The sequence below is a fragment of the Rhinichthys klamathensis genome, unplaced genomic scaffold (genome assembly GCF_029890125.1).
Source record: "Rhinichthys klamathensis goyatoka isolate OS25496 unplaced genomic scaffold, OSU_Roscu_1.1 h1tg000329l_1, whole genome shotgun sequence".
NCBI lineage: Eukaryota > Metazoa > Chordata > Actinopteri > Cypriniformes > Leuciscidae > Rhinichthys > Rhinichthys klamathensis.
The window spans coordinates 2,460,148-2,477,904 of NW_026606844.1; the positions used below are offsets into that span (position 1 = coordinate 2,460,148).

The 17,757-nt window shown below is 37.8% G+C and overlaps 1 protein-coding gene across 1 annotated transcript; it reads left to right on the top strand.

Moving 5' to 3' along the window:
* Nucleotides 1-283: 283 nt before the first annotated feature.
* Nucleotides 284-15,642, top strand: wsb1 (WD repeat and SOCS box containing 1). Its single transcript, XM_056271984.1, has 9 exons — nucleotides 284-554; nucleotides 2,088-2,256; nucleotides 4,862-5,133; nucleotides 7,246-7,377; nucleotides 8,176-8,276; nucleotides 12,223-12,395; nucleotides 12,481-12,594; nucleotides 14,815-14,922; nucleotides 15,296-15,642. The coding sequence occupies exons 1-9, from the start codon at nucleotides 515-517 to the stop codon at nucleotides 15,456-15,458; spliced, it is 1,272 nt and encodes a 423-aa protein (XP_056127959.1). The 5' UTR covers nucleotides 284-514; the 3' UTR covers nucleotides 15,459-15,642.
* Nucleotides 15,643-17,757: the final 2,115 nt, after the last annotated feature.

Sequence of the window (17,757 nt, forward strand, 5' to 3'; positions counted from 1 at the left end):
AATGGATTAGCGCTTCATCGTCACACTCCTTATCAGCACGTATTTCACGAATCCATTCCATTCATATTCTCGAGCCAATCAAAGGCCACGCGTAAACGGCTTTGGGCCAATCAGAGAGCGGTGCTCCTCCGTTGCCTCGGCAACTGTTATGACGTCGCTAGAGTATCCCGCCCATCAGTGTGTGTGTGTTCAAAACCTTAGGAGGACGCTCGCAGCCATTACAATACGCTGAACGCGACGCGGTTTAAGGCACTAGTCTATTATTCGCTAATTTTCTTTGTTTAATTGTCAGTTTTATTAAACTCAAGTTGTATTTCAAAGACCATACAATTGTCTATTTTCCACAGTTGTAACGTTATATGTAAATATAGGCAGCGTTGCGTCGACGTGCGACGCGCCGAATTCACTGGAGACACGCGAAAACTGATTATTCCTCTTGTCCCACGCAAACATTTTAACGCCTTTATTTCGTTAACCAAGAAGATTTAGATTGAAGAGACTCGCGTCGATTTAGATGGCAAGCTTCTCAGATTGTGTCAACGAAAATGAAATAGGTGAGTTTTGGGATTCGTTGCCACTGCTTTGAATGGGGGAGGGTACTGATTTAGTTCCGTTAAACGCGTCTTCCTTTTGAAACGTGTGTGTTCCGTATGTATAATATATAATAACTTATATTGCGTAACGTTATATACATTTGTGCAGCTATGAATTGGAGTACTCATTTCAGTGTTTGTGTCGTGTCTAGGCTATATTATACAAACGTATTACGTATAAATGTGACGGAAAAACATTGGCCGTTAGTTTGGATATTTAGTTGTTGTGCGCGTGCTTTCTTGAGCCCAACGTCCACACACCCAGATTGCGTCGAACCCCTCCCCCACCGCCAGACCCTCTGAATGACTCACCACACCAGTGAGTCACCATGAACTGCACGTTTACGTATACACGTTAATAAACTTAACATTTCAGGAGAAATAACAATTGTATGTTACTTGTGTTTTTTAAATTCTAATATCCTCGGCGTAGCGTACTGATTCATATAGTATCTATATTCAATTAGTCAGTGTCACTATTGAGGTAGCTACTAGTTGTTAGTCACTATCCTGGTTAGAGACAAGTAACTATTTTATTGTTGCTGGTAAGAAATTGCTAATGTCACTGAATTCTGCAGGATTTGTGGTTCAGACATTAACTGATTACTAGTACGTTATGCATTGAAATTGTTAAATATTAAAGTACTAGTATCTAATGAAGTTACCAGTGAATTAACTATTGGATTGCTTACTAGATGATACTAGATTAAATCAATGCTAGTAACACAAAAATAAATGCTTCACAACAAAACTTTTATTTGTGTAAAAACGTCCTCTGTTTTTTTAAGTATAATTTAAAGGGATTGTTCGGCCAAAAAATAAAATTCGGTCATCATTTACATTGGCTTTCTTTCTTCTGTGGAGCATAAAAAGATATTTTGCACACAAAAAAAAGTTTTGTTTTTGTCCATACATTGGAAGTCAATGGTAACCAAAACTGTTTGGTTACAAACATATCTTTTGAAAGGCATGCAGGTTTGGAATGACAGGAGGGTAAGTAAATTATGAGAGATTTTTTTGGATGAACTATCCATTTAAACGATTTTATCAATTGAATAGGTTTTTAATTTGCAAAAGTAGGTGAAAATGCAGTTACTAGCTATGAATTTACACATTTGCTGTAACACATTAAACATTCTGGCCTGGTTTCACAGATAGGGCTTAGATTAAGCCAGGATTAGGCCTTCGTTCAATAAGGACATTTGAGTGACTTTTAAAAAAACATTACTGGTGTTCATCTTGAGACAACAATGGCACTAACACATTTAAAGATATATCAGTGCAAGTTGCTTTCAGTTAAACCAGCTCAAACATGTATTTTAGCCTGGGACTGGGTTTAAGCCATGTCTCTGTAACCAGGGGCATGTTTAATTAAAAAGTTTTAAAGGCTTAAAATGTGCTTTCTGTTTTAAAGGCTTAAAATGTGCTTTCTGTTTTAAAGGCTTAAAATGTGCTTTCTGTTAAAGGCTTAAAATGTGCTTTCTGTTGCAACAGGTAAAGCTAAGTTCATCGGGGAACTCATACCTCCAGTTGCTCCCTTTGACCAGAAGTCTGGACGGGAGACTTGGACTGTAGCTTTTGCACCTGATGGTTCTTACTTTGCTTGGTCTCAAGGGCATCGAATAGTGAGACTTGTACCATGGAAAAATTGCTTAGCCAGCTTGTGAGTATACACAATGATCTCTTTGTTTCCCCTCTATGGTGAATTGTTACAATACAGCTTGTTTGTTGATGGACTGACAAAGGCAGTCTACGCGTGTGCTGGTTGTCTGATCTGGTCCTCTGGGCTTTCACATGGTGGCTACACCACAGTGTTTGGTCTTGTTAGCATTCAGTGGCACAGCATAAGTCATCTCACCTTACCCTGTGGATTTAGAGACCACTGTCGAGTGTGCAGCCCTGCCAACCAGCCTTTGTCCTGTTCTGAATGTGAAGTCCTCATTATGAGCTTCACATCATTGCCCTTTGGCTGCATGCCTTGAACTAAGCAATTTTGGGGCTGTTTGTTTACTTTCCTCTTTGCCAATATGAATGTAAATAGAGTTGGCTGCAAAATGATCTATCCTAACTTTTCTTTCCGCAGTCAGTATATTGAATGTTATTCTGCTTTTCTGGGGGGAAAAATATATTGTGCTTTTATTACAGATTTTTTCTGCTCATGCTAGTAGCCTTCATAAAAACACCAAAACTATCATTGCAACATGAACCATGCAGACACAGGGTAAAATTTTAACAGAGAATTTACAATAGTTTGAAGTAAAACAAACAGTTTTTTTTATATTGTCTCCATAAAAGAGAAGTATGGTATTGTAAAACTATTTTCAGTCGTTGTACATTTAAGTGTAGAAACTTTATCAGTAGTTGTACACACAAAGGACATTATGTGGCAGCTGTTAAATTAATTAAGTTTAGTTAGGAATGGTTATTACTGAACTAAAATACAGAAACAATAAGGAGAAATGCATTCGCAGTCAGGGTTATTATAGTTAACTAAAACCGTAAAAAAAAAATGTTAACTGAAATAAAATAAAGAACTTGTTTCAGCTAGTTGCCCAGCCACTAGTGTTGTCACGGTACCAAAATTTCAGTATTCGGTACCAATACCAGTGAAAATCCACGGTTCTCGGTACCAATTTCGGTACCAAAGCTTAATTTAGATCAAATTTACATATATTAAAGTGTATAGCAGTTACAAAGATGGAAACTGTAGCATTAAAAACACTTTACAATAAGATTATATTTGTTAGATAACATTAGATAAAATGACCTAACAATAAACCATAGTTATATACTGTAGCAATTATTCTCCTTGGGGTTAATTTAAAAATATACTAATACATTTTTAAAATCAAAAGTTTTATCTGTTAACATTATTTAATGCACAATGAATGAAGTGAGTGAACAAACATGAACAATCAAGTGTTTGTATTAAATAACATTCACAAACATTCATTCATGTTGTAAAAATATATTGTTCACTCAATGTGTGGATGTTAACACATTAAGTAATGTTAATGAATGGTATCTTATTGTAGTGTTACCAAACTATAGGAGATAAAACATGTTTTATTTGACTAAACTGTAGCCTACTTTTATTTATTCCAAAACTGCCAAAAATGTCACTCTTTCCTGTCTTCAAAACTTGAGAACCCTGTAGCTGATGTCTAATGCAAGGGCTAGAAATCAAATTAATTCTTTGCTGATACTTCCTCGTCATCACGGAGAGCGCAGTTTGCACCGCTTTCTCCTTCTCTCCACAAGCGCTCGCTCTCGCGTGTCTCCGCTATGCAACCATAAACAGTGACGCGCCTGGAAAAACAAGCTCGCACGTCGCTTCTATTATGAGCACGCTTCCCGCGCGCCTACATTTGAAATTTGCACGCGCAAGAAACGTGCTATGTGAACGTGTGATGAACGGCCCTTTATGGCAACGTGACATTAGCCTAATTCAACATATTTCCATATGTGGCTCTTTCCTCCTTTCGTGTCAACAAGTGGATTCAGAGCCAACGCATTAGCAGCGCCGCCGGTCGCCATGTCTCAGTGTTTTTATGAAGAGGACGCAACTCTGCACCTTTCGGACAGCGCATCAAGAACCGGATTAACCCGGTACTCGGTAGGCCTACCTAGAAAAGCTGGTACCGTAACCGTTAATTTTTTTTAGTACCGACTTGGTACCGAAGTACCGAGTTTTTTGACAACACTACCAGCCACCATTGCTCATTTTTGTTTAGTTGAACTTGATGCACTAAAATAAATAAATAAAAAAAGGATAAAAACATGTGGAGTGAGTAATGACAGAATTTTCCTTTTTGAGTGACAGTTCCTTTAATTTTAAAGCAGAAGGAAGCCACTGTGCCATTGAAAACTTGAGTGGACACGTGGCAGGCATTATCTGTTTCAGTTCTGCAGCGCCTGCTTTTTATTCACACAATAACCTCTTGTAATGATTCCAGAACCTCATACTTGATGAGTTTCTTGAACAAGAGCTTGTAGAATTGGGTTAGGGATGTTAAATGGGTCAAAGTTGATGCAACACTTCTGTAATCTCTTAGGCTGCCTGGGAGTTTACTTAGTGTTCAAATATTCCTAAGAGTTAAAATGTTCAGCTTATTTCAACAGACAACGTACTAGGTAACCTTTTTAAGTAAAACATCCTCTTGCTTGTTCTTAATTTATCTAAGAGAATTTATCAGTTTACATCAAGCAGAGGAGACATGATTCTCATACCACACAGCAATATTTTTTTCCTCTTTCCCTAACCCTAGTTCTGTAAGGAAGGAAGATCGGTCGAGCGGTGCAGGTCCTCAACGACTCTCCCGGCAGAACAGTGAGACCAGTCTGCTGCCAGGCGAGCCCAGAGAGCACACTATCGACTGTGGTGACATTGTGTGGGGCCTGGCCTTTGGCTCTTCTGTTCCCGAGAAGCAGAGTCGCTGCGTTAATATCGAATGGCACCGGTTCAAGTTCGGACAGGACCAGTTGCTGCTTGCCACCGGCCTCAACAATGGGCGTATCAAAATCTGGGATGTGTATACAGGTGAGGGTCCTCTCGGGGTGTCAGACTCAAGCATCACAGGCTAATCTAGTTAAAGGAGAACTCCGGCGCAAAATGAACCTTTGGTCTAATTACACATTGTTACCTAGACAACCGTTATCTGAGATTTGTTTTCATGATTATCGAATGTAAATAGTTTTATCTCTAAAAACAGTTTAGCCTATAAAGCTAGTATAACGCTAGTATATTGGGCATAGATCAATGACAAATAAAAATCGCTTGTTAATACCACTAACAAGGCTGAAAATAGCCCCACACTAACACGGTAGCATAATGAGGGTCCCTACCTTCAAACCGAAGCATTGAGAACTTTGTCAGTGTCCAGACTGTATGTATTAAATATCTTCTTATTAAACTGTCTGGACACTGACAAAGTTCTCAATGCTTCGGTTTCAAGGTAGGGACCCTCATTATGCTACCGTGTTAGTGTGGGGCTATTTTGAGCCTTGTTAGTGGTATTAATTTTTTTAATTAATACCACTATTTTTATTTGTCATTGATCTATGCCCAATATACTAGCGTTATACTAGCTTTATAGGCTAAACTGTTTTTAGAGATAAAACTATTTACATTCGATAATCATGAAAACAAATCTCAGATAACGGTTGACTAGGTAACAATGTGTAATTAGACCAAAGGTTCATTTTGCGCCGGAGTTCTCCTTTAATCAGTTTAAAGCAACTGGAAAATTAGTATTAGTGAGGTTGCAGGTCATGCGGTATTAACATTTGTCCAGGTGACTTTGTTTAAACTTTACATAATCCTAACAATTAATACTATTAAACAGAGGTAGGTCAATGTGTTTATATTAATCGAGGAGTTGTTGTTTTTTTATGTTTCTGTGCTGCTGAGTTAATGTGTTTTAGAAATCATAGTCCACCCATTGTGTCCTCTCTTAACACTTCTCTATGGCCGCTTCCTGTTTTTAATTTTCCCAACAGATGCGTCTGTGCGCACTTGTGTGTACGAGAGAGGAGGTGGTGGTTATATAAGCTGTTGACATGATCTTAATCGCACTTCCATCAATGTTTTCCAAATGTGTCTCTTGTATACACCTACTGACAATTCTGTTTTGTATTTTTAGTACATATTTGCTCAACCTTTGAGGTGCGCTCTCCCTTTCATAATACATCTCTCTACTTTATGAACCTTTGAACCGCTTCGGCATTCGTTCCTTGGCCACTGAGGTTCTGCTTTTGTGCCTCTGATCAGTTTTCACAGTTCTAATGATCATAACGTGTAAATCTGCTATCGGAAAACCTAAAACTAAGAGGTAGTTGTTGACTTCAGAAAAAACTGGCAGCTCTTCGAAGTTATATAATTAATTTTCACTCAGCTGCAAAATGTATTAATAGTGGGCAGGTCCTGTACAGACATTGCCATTGGTTGTTCTGAGGGCATCAAGATGTTTTCTTCAGTGGATGACTCCACCTCCCTTCTAACTAAAACAGCAATGCCATAATTTACCCAGCAGACTTGCTCTTTTCAGGGTCAGAGACTCCTCCTCCAACAGCCTTTATATTTTTTTTCCCCCTTTTTGAAAACATGCTGGAAATCTGATAGTAGTGTTTCCTAAAGTATCTCAACTGAATTTGTGCCATATATACCCGTCATTCACATAGCTAAGTGAATGCCTGTTATCACGTTTGACAGGTTGCAAATAGGCCCTGTTACTAAGCCCTAATCATATTTCCAGAAATACATGTGAAAGATTTTTCTGTTACTGTAGGTGAAACTAATTGTAGGGATTTAATGTGGCTTAGCCTGGCAGGTGTCAGTGATTGTACTTCAATATGCCTCAAAGCAATTCAATACTGTTCACAAAGAAAGAGCTTAATCAAGTGTATAACCTACTGTGTTTCTGAGATGCCTTGGGAAATGCCTTTTTGACACCTGCTTATGCTTAATAAGTGTAAACCCACAAGCTTAATCCTTCTCTCTGATTCTTAAGACAAAACATTTTCTAAAAAGTGAAATGAAATGTGTGTGAAATGCAGCTCTCAAGGTATTGATGCAACATTGATGCAGTTTAAATCGATTAGCCTATACTTTGTGCTTTAGTGTTTATCCTCAGTTTTGTTTTCTTGTGTACAGGAAAGCTATTGCTGAACCTGATGGACCACACAGACATTGTGCGGGACCTGACGTTTGCCCCAGATGGGAGTTTAGTGCTGGTTTCTGCATCGAGAGACAAGACCCTACGCGTGTGGGACCTCAAAGATGACGGTGAGGAACAAATGTTGATTTTTGTATGAGTAATTTGGCACATTGGAGTAATTTGTACTCCAATTTTTTTTTAAAGTTCTTTACATATGAATATTAACATGCTACGGCTATATGGTGTGTAACCCTCCAAACTGAAAAGTCTTTGCAGTAGAAGTTTCCTGCACTGCAGCCTGCTTTGTTTTTATTTTCATCTAATCTTCATGGAGTCCATCACACATACTTGCTCAAGTCTGCATGTGCACGCACACACTCAAAGATTCTGGTACTTGGGTTGAATGGATAATAATTAGATGCCAAGCCCAAAGGAATGTTTGCTGATGTTTTCTCTTTCTTGCAAAATCCTAGGACAAACTTGCTTTTATAATTAGATCAAATGAATCTTATTTATGTGCTGGAAACTGAGAGATAAAATGGAGCTCACTGCATTTGCAAACAGTTTTTTCTTTAACTAATCATGAAGGAATGTTGGCCAGAGTTCAGCTTAATTTCCTCTGGTCTCAAAGTGGACACCATTGAGATTGTAGCTAAGAAATTCAGCTACTAGCTAAAGTATATTTGTTTTATTGTTCCTTAGGCATCAACATAGTTTATATATTGTATTATATAATATTGTACTGAGATGCAGGAAAGGATTACTTCTGCAGTATTTGTAGGAAGCTTATCTTTAAATGTAACAAAGTATTCTTAACATTCTTGTTTTTTGCTATGAAATGATTTGATAACCAACTAAAAATTTTAACAGAAAGCTAGCTAAAGCTATTGCTATACCCTAAACAATCTAAATTGTTTGTCTAATAGGTAACATGGTGAAAGTACTCCGTGGTCATCAAAACTGGGTCTACTGCAGTGCTTTCTCACCTGATTCATCGGTCCTTTGTTCCGTAGGCGCAGGCAAAGCGGTATGTTTTGCAGTTCTTTCCTCCTCTTTATTACCTGTTTGGTGTGTTTCTCTCTGTTAATAGTTCTAAGACCAATTAATGAGTGCTAAATGAATCTTTATATCATCATAATGCTCAGTGCCATAACCTGCTTCTATAAACCCTGCTTATTTTGATTTCTGGTTTGTTGTTCAAACAAATGGGTGCCTGATTATTATGCACATGTTGATAGAAATGCAAAAAGCTCACAATTCTCCTCCATTATTCTATTAATAACATGCTAAGACATGCACGATATACAGTCCTTTTATAAAAAAAAAACAATTTGAATCATATATAATGACCCTCGACAGTAGTAATGATTTTTCCCATGTACATAGTAATTTTAACTCTGGTATCAACTGGCATCAAGAACTTTACAAGCGCTTAAAAGTGTGGGGTCAGTAAAAAAAAATGTTTACTTTTATTCGGCAAGATGCATTAAATTGTGACAGTAAAGATAAAGTGACACAAAAGACTGGATTAATGGTGCTGAAAATTCAGCTTTGCCATCAAAGGAATAAAATGGATTTTAAGATGTATTAATATAGAAGAGATTTTAATTATAAATAAATATTTTTTTATCAAATAAATGCAGCCTTGGTGAGCATAAGTACGGAGCCCCTAAAGGGACTTATATACAGACTTTCACGTGCTCACAAGAAACTATCGCGTGCTCATAGTTTTAACACGAAAGTTTCTCGTGTTGGGGACATAGTTGGACATAGTTGTCATTCTGGTTGCATGTGAAAGCCCTTAGGGCACAACAAGCAAAGTTTTCTAGCCGTCAGTAAGACGTCTCTGAAACCAGAACCAGTCTTTCTGGATCCTATCTAACTCTCCTCCCATGAACAGGCTGCAGTGGTTGAACTTTACGGTTGTGTGTGTCCATAAGTGTCTTGCTTTCCCTGTCCCAGGTGGTGGCAGAGCTCTGTGTTTGAGTGATTTTGAGGGAAGTGCCGCGCTGACATATAGAGCAGCCGGTGCGGGGCACGGCTGCCATCGCGGCCCCCGTTGGACGCTCATGTGCCCGTGCCCACGCCCCAGGGGCTTCCATGCTCCTGCCCACAAGGGCTTCCTGTACGTAGGTTCTGCTCCATGTCTGTCTACCTCCCGCTGTCACAGTTCTCACTTCTTTTACCTTGTCTCTCAAAAGAATTGACAGTGAGATCCCCCTCCTCTCCTACCCCCTACCTCCCTTCCTAATTTCCTTCCATCTCTATTCAGTAGCATTCCTATCATCTCCACATTTACCCTAAAGCAGGAGATCTAGGCATTGTGTCTGCTGTATGTGTACACAAGCCAGCCAGTAGAGCCTCTTCCTACTCATTAGTGCCTTTGTTAACTGATCTCACTACACCCTTGAGTTGCAACGCTCAGCCGCTGGTCAACTTTTCTGTACGTAATGCCTAGTCAGATGTTTTTGTAATGGGGTTAATAGTTTGGGGGGGGCGTGGTATTGGGAGCATTGTTTGTATGTGTGAGCAATGAAAGGGCTCCTTGTGCCTCAACATTCTGCCTGCATATCGATAATGTCAGTCTAATGTGGAATTACTCCGATCAGGAAAATGAGTTACACAAATGTATCATTCGTATCATCGTAACTAACGTCTTTTTAAGTTTTACCAGTTTAAACATTCAAGCAATTTTAAACCATCCCATGCTCGCGCACTCTCAGAGATGTTTTTCACTGCGTGCACATACAGTAAAGCCTAAATCCGCCTCACAAACAGCTCGCCAGTAACAAAAGTTATTTTTCGTGGATTATATCGCTTTAACAGTTAAAAACACGCAAAATTATGTCAAAACTCTGGTCTTGGTGAGTAACCTCATAAAGACAGTCGGTTATGTCTTAAATAAGCATAAAACGCGTGTGACAGACAGTATAATGAAACAGTAATGGATCCGTGCACCAGTTCTTAAAGTGAACGCAGCCATATGTGTCTGTCATTAATTCTGTTGTCATAACATAATATAGCATTAATTGTAAGCAATCAGAATTAATAGCCTATGTATTTAATTCAGTCAGGACTAAAAGACTATCCTTGGTTACTTTATTCAGTTTCTGTAGTATTTCTGACCTGCCCAAAAAACTTTTTTTCTTTTTATGTCTCTTTATTTGTGTCTTTATTCTATTGTATTTATTTGTGCTACTTTTTTCAATTTAATTCAAAGATTGAAATCAAGCTTCCATGTGTTGCATAAACTCTTAACAAAAAAATTACCCCATTGTAAAAACAAACATTTAGGTGAGATCAATGTAATAAAAAATTGTCTAAATATTTATTTATTTATCTATATCTATCTTAAACATAAAATAACCTGATCCTGTTTTAACCTGACTGTTCCGACTTGTCCAATTTTCAGCATCAATTTTGCATCTTGCATCAAAATCCTGTCTATTCATTGTATGCATTGTGTATAGTGTACCTAAAATAAAAAGTTTTATAATATATACAGGTTTGTGGCTCTTAATTTCTTTGTATTAATTAACCACTTGTAAACTTATGTCCACTGTTTTTTTTTTTTTTTGTAAATATAGGATTTGATCTATATTCATTATAATCAAATCGAAATCGAATCGAATTGAGAGCTTGCGAATCGAAATCGAATCGAATTTGAACATCTGAATTGATACCCAGCCCTAATGGTTTTCCTAATTTATAAGGTACCACTCAATAATAATAATAGGATTTATTTATCCTACAGTAGTTAAAATTGCACTAGTACAATTTCAAAAAAAGGCTGTAATGTTTCTTCTATTTGCTAGATATCTGGCTTGGCTTGCTGGCAGTCATGCACCCTGAAGCCCTTTCATCTCACATTGTAAAGTTAGATAAAATGGTACATTAGCCTTTTATACGCACCATTGTAGTTTCTCCACCAGCACCAAAATGTTTATATTGCAAAAAGCTATTGAATCATATGTACACTTTTGCTCAAGTGCAATGTCTGTAGCTGATGAAAAATTAAAAAGAATGTTTCCTTAATATTAATAACCATTCAGGAAGCTTGACTACATGGCACTCAGAAATACACTGTTAAGGTGTGGTCACATTAGTGAAATTTTGTGGTCAAAATAGGTGCAAGCCTATTGTCAAATCAAGCAGCTTTCTATTCCTGTTTTTTATTTTTTATTTTTTACCTTTTGCGGAATCCATGTGAGAATCTTTTGCCCACACTCAATTTCCCGGTTGCATGAATTCCTATTGAAATGACTGATTTCGTCCATGAAAATTTGCCAACAGCATGTGACCGCACCATTACACTTTCTAAAATCGTGATAATTTCTAAAATTGTGCTGGAGCAAAATAAGCACTAGAAAGTTATAAGCACTAGAAACTCATTCAATAGTAGAGTTTGCAGTTGTGACGTGTCTGTATTGTGTGTTTGCCAAAGGCGTCAACCTTTTGGCCATCAAATGTTCTCTTCTTTTGCAGTATCTGTGTCTCTTCGTAGGCCTCCGCCGGCGCGGTGCAAGCCTATTGTAAACTCAAGTGAACTAAAACTGAAAGGGGATGCCAGTGGAGTAACATTATGTTACCTTAAGTTACTACTTATTTTTATTTTTTATTTTTTTATTTCCACATTATGTAGTAATTCTTGGAAAAATGTTTTGGTAAATATAATTTGATATGTATGTGTTTCAATGCACATTTGTAGCTTACATTTTAATTTTGAAAAATTGAGAAGTGATGTAATTTTTGTTAAGTCTTGCTAGAGTTTTGTGCAACTAAGCCTTGCTGTTTCATTGGCATGTGCTACTTTTTACTGGGTTTGGTTTGTAGCGCTTAAGATTCTGCTTAAATGACACTGAGCACATTTTGATCTTGCTGTTTAATTTGAATTTAATTATTTGTTTGAATTCTTTGTCTCTGATCTGTGTGGGAAACACAGTTGGCTATAACACACGTTTCTTCCATTGCAGGTCTTCCTGTGGGACATGGATAAGTATACTCTGATCCGAAAGCTGGAGGGCCATCATAATGACGTGGTGTCCTGCGAGTTCTCTCCTGACGGGGCCTTGCTGGCTACCGCCTCCTACGACACTCGTATCATAGTGTGGGACCCTCACGCAGCCACTGTTCTGTTCGAGCTGGGGTATGTGACTTGCTTCTCCGCCTTCTGCTTGGTGTGGTAATTTTTGAGCTCATGTTGTTTTTCTGATCTCTTCTCTTCCCTTCAGGCATCTCTTCCCTCCTCCCTCCCCCATATTTGCAGGAGGAGCAAATGACCGATGGGTTCGCTCCGTTGCCTTTTGTCACGACGGTCGGCACATTGCCAGCGTCACTGATGACAGGTAAGATTATGCGAATCGTTGGTTATTTGTAGGGCTGAAACGATTCATCGAGTTACTCGATTAACTCAATTACAAAAATTCCTCGAGGCAAAAACTCTGCCTCGAAGCCTCATTAAATTCCTATGACGCACACTATACGCGCAGGGATCTATACTATAGCGCGTGATACATTTTGAATTTAGTTGGCGCAGTGGCGGAGAGTAAAGATGTCCATAAACGGCAGAGAATGTCTAAAGTTTGGGTTCATTACATACTTAAAAAGGAAGAGAACCAGGTGCTATGTGTCTACTGCAAAGTAGACCTGGCATAGGCTACCACAACAGTACGACTTCAATGATTCAGCATCTGAACCGAAAAGATCCACTTCCACTCCATGCTGTTTCACCAAGCGTCGCTGAAACAAGGTAAACTAATGGTGTTCGCACCGAACGCGGATAGAGCGTCAAATACGTGTTTATCGCGTCTAGTTAGACGCTTGAACATTCGCTCGAGTTCAAATTTTTCAACTTGCGCGGAAGACGTTCGCGGCAAATGCGTAGCCCAATTTGCGTCAGTCGCGACGCCCGGCGCGAATGATGCGTCTATTCGCGTCTTTGCATTGACTTTGTATGTAATCTACTCGCGCAAATAATTAAATTTGCGTTCGGTGTGAACACACCGTAAGCCTATGATACATTGATGTTCGCTGATTTTAATCCCATACTGTATTTGTAGCGATGTCGTGATGCGGTTTGACTAGATATGATGTTTAGCTTTGATGTTTTTAAGTAGTAAACGTATTCACATTCAATTGCAAGAGAGATAGCCTAAAAAAAAGAACCCCTTCACACACACGCACGCATGCACCCTCGTCTCTCTTACGCGCCAGTCAGATCAATTGTGGCAATGCATCACTAAACTTTTATGTAGCCACGCAACAATAATTTCAGCATGCATTCACTGTATACACCCCGACGTGACGGAGGAACAAATATCGTATTGCAGTCTTTGCGAGACCTTGTTTGTATGTCACGTCTTCCAAATAATTACAGACAACAACAAAAAATGAAATTCCCCAGCCTGCTTCTCCAAATCCACTCGTAGCCTACTTTTGGGGAAGACATTTTAATCGGCTACCAAAGTAATTGAGCATAGAACATTGTTGGCACTTAGCCTATACTAAATGGGTAAAAAATTGCAATAAATAGGCTTAGTTTTGGAGCCAAATGTTTGAGTTGGAATAAATACCAGTTGTTGTTTTTTTTATAAATAAAAGCCAAATGCTTGATCATTTTACAGCCACATCATTTTCGTTATCCATTATTTGTTTTGGTTGTTTAAAAACACACACAAAAATTATCCGATTAATCGATCGATTAAGTGCTAGATTAATCGATTACAAAAAGAATCGATAGCTGCAGCCCTAGTTATTTGCTCTTAAAAACTCAATGTTAATAGTTCGTTTGCAGTTAGTAGCCTGCATTAAGCGACAGGGGCTCAGGAAGGAGTGTGTGATTTGTAGCAGGGCCTCTTACTGGGAAAGATCACATGCCTCTCATATGACATCCATTAATCACTTTGAGCCGCCCAGTTTGCCTTCGCCGCACCTCCTGCTGATTCTCTTGTACTGAGAGAATGAAACCATTTGTGCTCTACAAAATGGTGGAGGAAGAACGTTACATTACTTCATGTATGATTTATTTTGTTTTTAGATTAAAGTTCTCTTTTGCTCACCGAGGCTGCATTTATTTGGTCAAAAATAGTAATAATGTGAAATATTATATCAGATGCTTAATTCAGTTAAAAATGTAATTTGGTAAAGCTGAATTTTCAGCATTATTACTCCAGTCTTCAGTGTCACATGATCCTTCAGAAATCATTCTAATATGCTGATTTGATTCTCAAGAAATGTTGAAGATAGTTTTTATCGGGGTTCTTTGATTAATGGCTTTTATTTCGAATAAAAAATCATTTGTAACGTCATAAATATATTTACTGTCACTTTTTTAATGTGTCCTTGCTGAATAAAAGTATTCATTTCTTTTAAAGAAATTAACTGAGCCCAAACTTTTGAATGTTAGTATATAAAATGCACTATTTGAATAAGTTTTGTCTAATTTTGTACTATCCTTAATTGAAATGTCATACTTTGAGTTTTATGCTTTGTATGCTTTAAAATTACATTTGTAAGACAAAGCAAACCACAGTTGTGAATAAGTCAACCGTATTTTAATTTTTCAGGCTGGTGCGTTTCTGGAGCATCGATGAGAAGAGTCCTCAAGCCATCGGCCCTCTCACTAATGGCCTCTGTTGTGCCTTTTCTACTGACGGAAGTGTTTTAGCTGCTGGGTAAGAATCTGTTATTCCACTGCTTGGTGGATAGTGTTACTACATAAATGATCAAATCTGTGTCTTGCCTTTCTAACTGCTCTTTTTTGGGATGATGCCAAAAATAACTTGAATCACACTTGCTTGTATCTTGAACGATCCATTTAAAAAGAAAATGCAGCAAACCGATTCTGCAGCTTTCTTTGTATATGAATTTTATTTCGAAGAGATGGCCGTAACTCATACTTTTCTGCATGACATTTCAATTGACTAGTACTGTACAAACACAGCAAGACCCAGTTTGATCATGATGTTTGTTTACGTTTACTAAAACAGTAGAATGTTTCAATGGCAAGTCGAATACACTTAAATCCTTCTGTTCGTCGTCTTGCAGGTCTCGTGATGGCAGTGTGCATATCTGGGCTTCCCCACACAGCATTGCGAGCCTCCAGCACCTGTGCCGTATGACCCTGCGGCGAGTCATGCCCACCCAGCAGGTTTATACGCTGCCCATTCCTTTCTCCATGCAAGACTACCTGGCCTACAAGACACTTTAACATGGAACGCAAACCACGGCACTCTGTGAAACCAAGGAATAAAAAATGTTTTTCTGTTCATACAGACCCCCTGAAGTAGGTGAGGTCAGTTCTTTTTGTATTTATTTATTATTTTTATTTTGAAAATGTACTTTTTCTAGTTGCAGGTATATTTCAGTACTTTTTATTTGTTGAGATTGTTTTCGTCTTTCTTTTTTTTTTCATATCATGTAGCGGCCTTCACAGACAGCCTTAATATATCAGCGGACCACGTTTTGTCCTTTTGATTTGCATTCTTTTTTTTTTCATCTGGCACAACTTGTACATCAACTTAGAGTTGATAAATGATGGGTGAAAGTGGTGCTTTCTTTGCCTCAGTTCAAGGTATTCCTCCACTGAGTTTAAAGCAATGTGACGGGGGATTGTCTCCCAAATGTTCTGCAGTGTTTTCTTTTTTCGTGCTGGTTATGAGAGGGATTGAAGGGAAGTGACAATGTGAAAGTGTGTATGAATGCATGCTTGTGGTAGATGGAACTGAGTTTGGTTGTTCAGGGACACAGGCAGTGCCTCCCCTTTACGTGCCTCTTTGGAGAAAATAAACTCATCCACACGCTTATGCTGCTTCAGTAATGGCCTTATGTTCATCGTCACAAACCTAAAAGAAATTCAGAAATTGTATATTTTTTACCTGTACAGAGATTTGTAAAGGCACATTTTTGTTGAGTGTTTGTGTGTATATATACATATGTTTGTATTAATGTATATATGTAGCTCCAATTTTTTTCCTTCACTTTGTAATGCTTGTATTGAAAGTCTGCCGTGATGGTCTTTTCTCTTGTGCGATGATGATGGTTTGTAGGGGAATGACACAAGTTTGCTTTGAGGAGAGACTGCCTGCCAGTTTGATGAGATGTTGCCTAACCAGTAGCGAAACTGATGCCACACCATTGATTTCTCATTCCATTTGCTGTATCTGACCCGGCCCGACACATTGCCTCGTCCTGACCATTATCTCTCAACTCACAATAAAACCTCAGTCTTTTCACCCTTCGGCATTCTAGATGAATAGCCATGATGAGTGTTTTAACAGAGAGAGCCAAAGTGTGGTTTTATGGGCGTGTCTCATCTGCCTCTGGTTTTGAGGAACTGGTCATGTTGGGGGTCTTGGATTATTGGATGTCCTGGAGCAAAATGGAATTATTCTGTTTGTGTGTATATGCATGTGACCCTGCCTGTCAATCAATCTTATTTAAGAATGTGGGAATCAGAATGTGGCGCATTCATCTGGTCATGCAGTCAAGCAGTCTTGGCAATAGAAATGTTTTGAAAAAGCTGATGCCAAAGATTCCCTTGGGTTCTTATTGATGTGGGAGTCAGTTTTATCTTTCCCTCTCCTTCATTTATGGCTAAAACTTGAAAGTCTTTATGTATGTGTTATTCTACCTGGGTGTATGAAGAATGCTGATGTTCAACCGATTGGGTTTTCTTTTGACAGATTCTTATAAAGTAACTCTAGAAAGGATACGTAGATGCACTTCAGTGTTCCAACTAGAATTTTAGAATTGCTGGGGTTTTTTTTTTTAATACGGTGGTGGTATTTTTCAATCATTAATATTATAGAGATGCTTTAACTAGTTAATTTGTCCATCTGTTTCAGACAATACCTAATGCTGTGTTCACCAGGAGCAAGTGAATTTGTCAACAAGTCATTTTTACAAGAATGTTTTTTTTTTTTTAAGCTGGTGGGATTTTTGTTTGTTTTGATTGTTGTTGAAATAAAGTATTTTACATCAATTTGTTGTCTTGAAGCAGTTTTTAGACAGTTTTAATGTTTAATGTATTAAATTAAATAGAATGTATGTATTTATAAAAAGGAAGCTTTTCATTTTTTTTTATTTAATTTATTCCAGTGAAGCTGAATTTACAGCAGCCATTACTTCAGTCTTCAGTATCGTATGATCTTTTATTTTCAGAAATCATTTTAATATGCTGATTTTATGCTAAAGAAAAAATTCTTATCAATGTTAAAAACAGTTGTGCTGCTTAATATTTATGTAAAAACTTTCCAGGATAATTTGAATTTTAAAAGAACAGCATTTACTTTTGTTACATTATAAGCGTCTTTAATAATCAATTTAATATAAAAGTATTAATTTCTTACCAAAGAAAAATCCTAAATCCACATATATAATACATATTAATGTGTGTGTATTTATATATAATTGCAAATAATTTATTTATAAGTGAATGTCTTTATAGTAGTAAAAATTGTATGCATAAAAAGCAAGAAAAAAAGGTTTGATTTAGGAGCCAGGGGTTG

Coding starts and splice junctions, on each gene's coding strand:
- wsb1 (XM_056271984.1), top strand. CDS start 515: ATGGCAAGCTTCTCAGATTGTGTCAACGAAAATGAAATAG. Junction 7,378..8,175: donor GTGGGACCTCAAAGATGACG/GTGAGGAACAAA, acceptor TTTGTCTAATAG/GTAACATGGTGAAAGTACTC. Junction 12,396..12,480: donor ACTGTTCTGTTCGAGCTGGG/GTATGTGACTTG, acceptor TCTTCCCTTCAG/GCATCTCTTCCCTCCTCCCT.